We start from the raw sequence: 1,699 nt of genomic DNA, 5'->3' as shown, positions 1-1,699 counted from the left end.
GGCCTTAACATATACACGGAAAACTTGTATTTCGAGGACGGAACTATTACAGTGGATGCGGGACTTTTCTCACGATACGGTACAAACTTTGGCGCATTGTACAGCATGAAGAATGCGCTTATGTGCTCGATCTTTTATTTCTGATGGTTACAATTGCTTTGAATGTAGTATATTGATGCATTCTACCGAACGTACAGACATGTTTCTCTAATGTGGATCAAAATCTAACTTTAAACCTAAACAAGTGATATCAAGGGGGTTTCAGTAGGTTTCAAGGAGAGATTTAAGAAGGATTTAGGAGATTTCAAAAAGACTTAAGCAGTTACATGGGATTTCCAGGATTATCAGGAAGATACTAGAGATTAAGCCTCCTGAAAGGACAATAGAAGAGAATTTTTGGCAGTTTCAGAAGTGTCAAAAGTTTTCAGGAAGGACTGCAAGGAATTTCAGGAAGTTTTAAGAGGATATCTCATACATACCAAAACGTCAGAAGTATCGAAAAACCAGTATATTATATGCCATTCCTTCTAAGTCTACTAAGTCAACCCAATAACCAACTCAGACTACGAAACTAATAATATCCCTATTCTTTTCCCCAGTACTTTCTGTTCTTTTTCCTGCTGTTCGTGGTCCTCTTCCTCGGAACCATTTTGGGATACATCTTTCGCGATCGCGTCACCGAATCGTTCCGGGAGGTCCTGTACGATGCAATGACCCTCTACGGTCGCCGCCGCATGATGACCATCTCGTGGGACATGACCCAGGAGGAGTTGCAGTGCTGCGGCGTCGAAAGTTTCGTCGATTGGCGCGATCGTATTCCGGATTCGTGCTGCCAGGATGATTACGGGGGCCGGAAACGTCCGTGTCAGGAGTTGCAGACTTCGTTGACGATCTTTAAGGATGGATGCTACGACGCGGTGACTAAGGAGCTGTTGAAGAATGCCGGTTGGCTTGGGGTGGCCAGTGTGGGGTTGGCTTTTGCTATGGTTCCGGCCATGGTGATGGCTTACTACATGCTGGCTGTGCTTTGAAAGAGGGTGGGATGTGAGGTGGTGGTCGTAGAGGCGAGTCATACGAAGACCGATTGGCGTGGAGTGTATAACGTTTATCGGAAAAGGTTAAGAGAATGGGCAAGCAGTGTGTTTTCGATGTTACGAGCAATAGCGAAAATAAGGAAAAACTGAATGCATTTCGTTTGTTTCCTGGGAAAGGTTGAAAAAAAAAATGCAGAAGCACCAACAACAGCTAGGAAAATTATTAAGTGAACGTAGTGCTCCTTCACCTTAAAGGAGATGAAATTGCAATCACACAATTTTTAGGTAAAGTGCGTAATAACAATAAGTTAATGTTATATTACTGTAGATTCAATTCAAAACTCGTGCTAATCGATGTAAGTTGTGGACATGTATTAAATAGTAAACCAAATAACCGAATTGGTTTAGCTCAGCCTATATCGTGTTTTACTAGAGAGAAAGCCCAAAAAAGTTGACACAACTTCACTTTTATATGACATCAACTTTAATCAACCATCCCGATTCATCTGCCCGGTACGTGAATCAACAACTCAAGTTTAACAAGGTTGCCGCAGCAGTTCAAGTATTTAAAGTTCCGGATGTCTTTCTTCGACGGACAGCACTTTTTAGCATGAGGAGTACCACCACAAATCATGCATTTAGCATGCGATAATATTTTATTCGGT

At 42.1% G+C, this 1,699-nt stretch overlaps 1 protein-coding gene across 1 annotated transcript; it reads left to right on the top strand.

The window, feature by feature from the left end:
• Nucleotides 1–588: 588 nt before the first annotated feature.
• Nucleotides 589–1,158, top strand: LOC134291839 (tetraspanin-9-like). Its single transcript, XM_062860101.1, has one exon. The coding sequence runs from the start codon at nt 711–713 to the stop codon at nt 1,029–1,031; it is 321 nt and encodes a 106-aa protein (XP_062716085.1). The 5' UTR covers nt 589–710; the 3' UTR covers nt 1,032–1,158.
• The last annotated feature ends 541 nt before the right edge of the window (nt 1,159–1,699 follow it).

This window comes from Aedes albopictus, chromosome 3, assembly GCF_035046485.1.
Source record: "Aedes albopictus strain Foshan chromosome 3, AalbF5, whole genome shotgun sequence".
Classification (NCBI taxonomy): domain Eukaryota; kingdom Metazoa; phylum Arthropoda; class Insecta; order Diptera; family Culicidae; genus Aedes; species Aedes albopictus.
Note: the sequence above shows the minus strand (reverse complement) of the source record. Positions and strands in the feature narration are given on the sequence as shown.

What these genes read in the sequence shown, in the direction of transcription:
- LOC134291839 (XM_062860101.1), top strand. Translation starts at nt 711, where the DNA reads ATGACCCTCTACGGTCGCCGCCGCATGATGACCATCTCGTGGGACATG.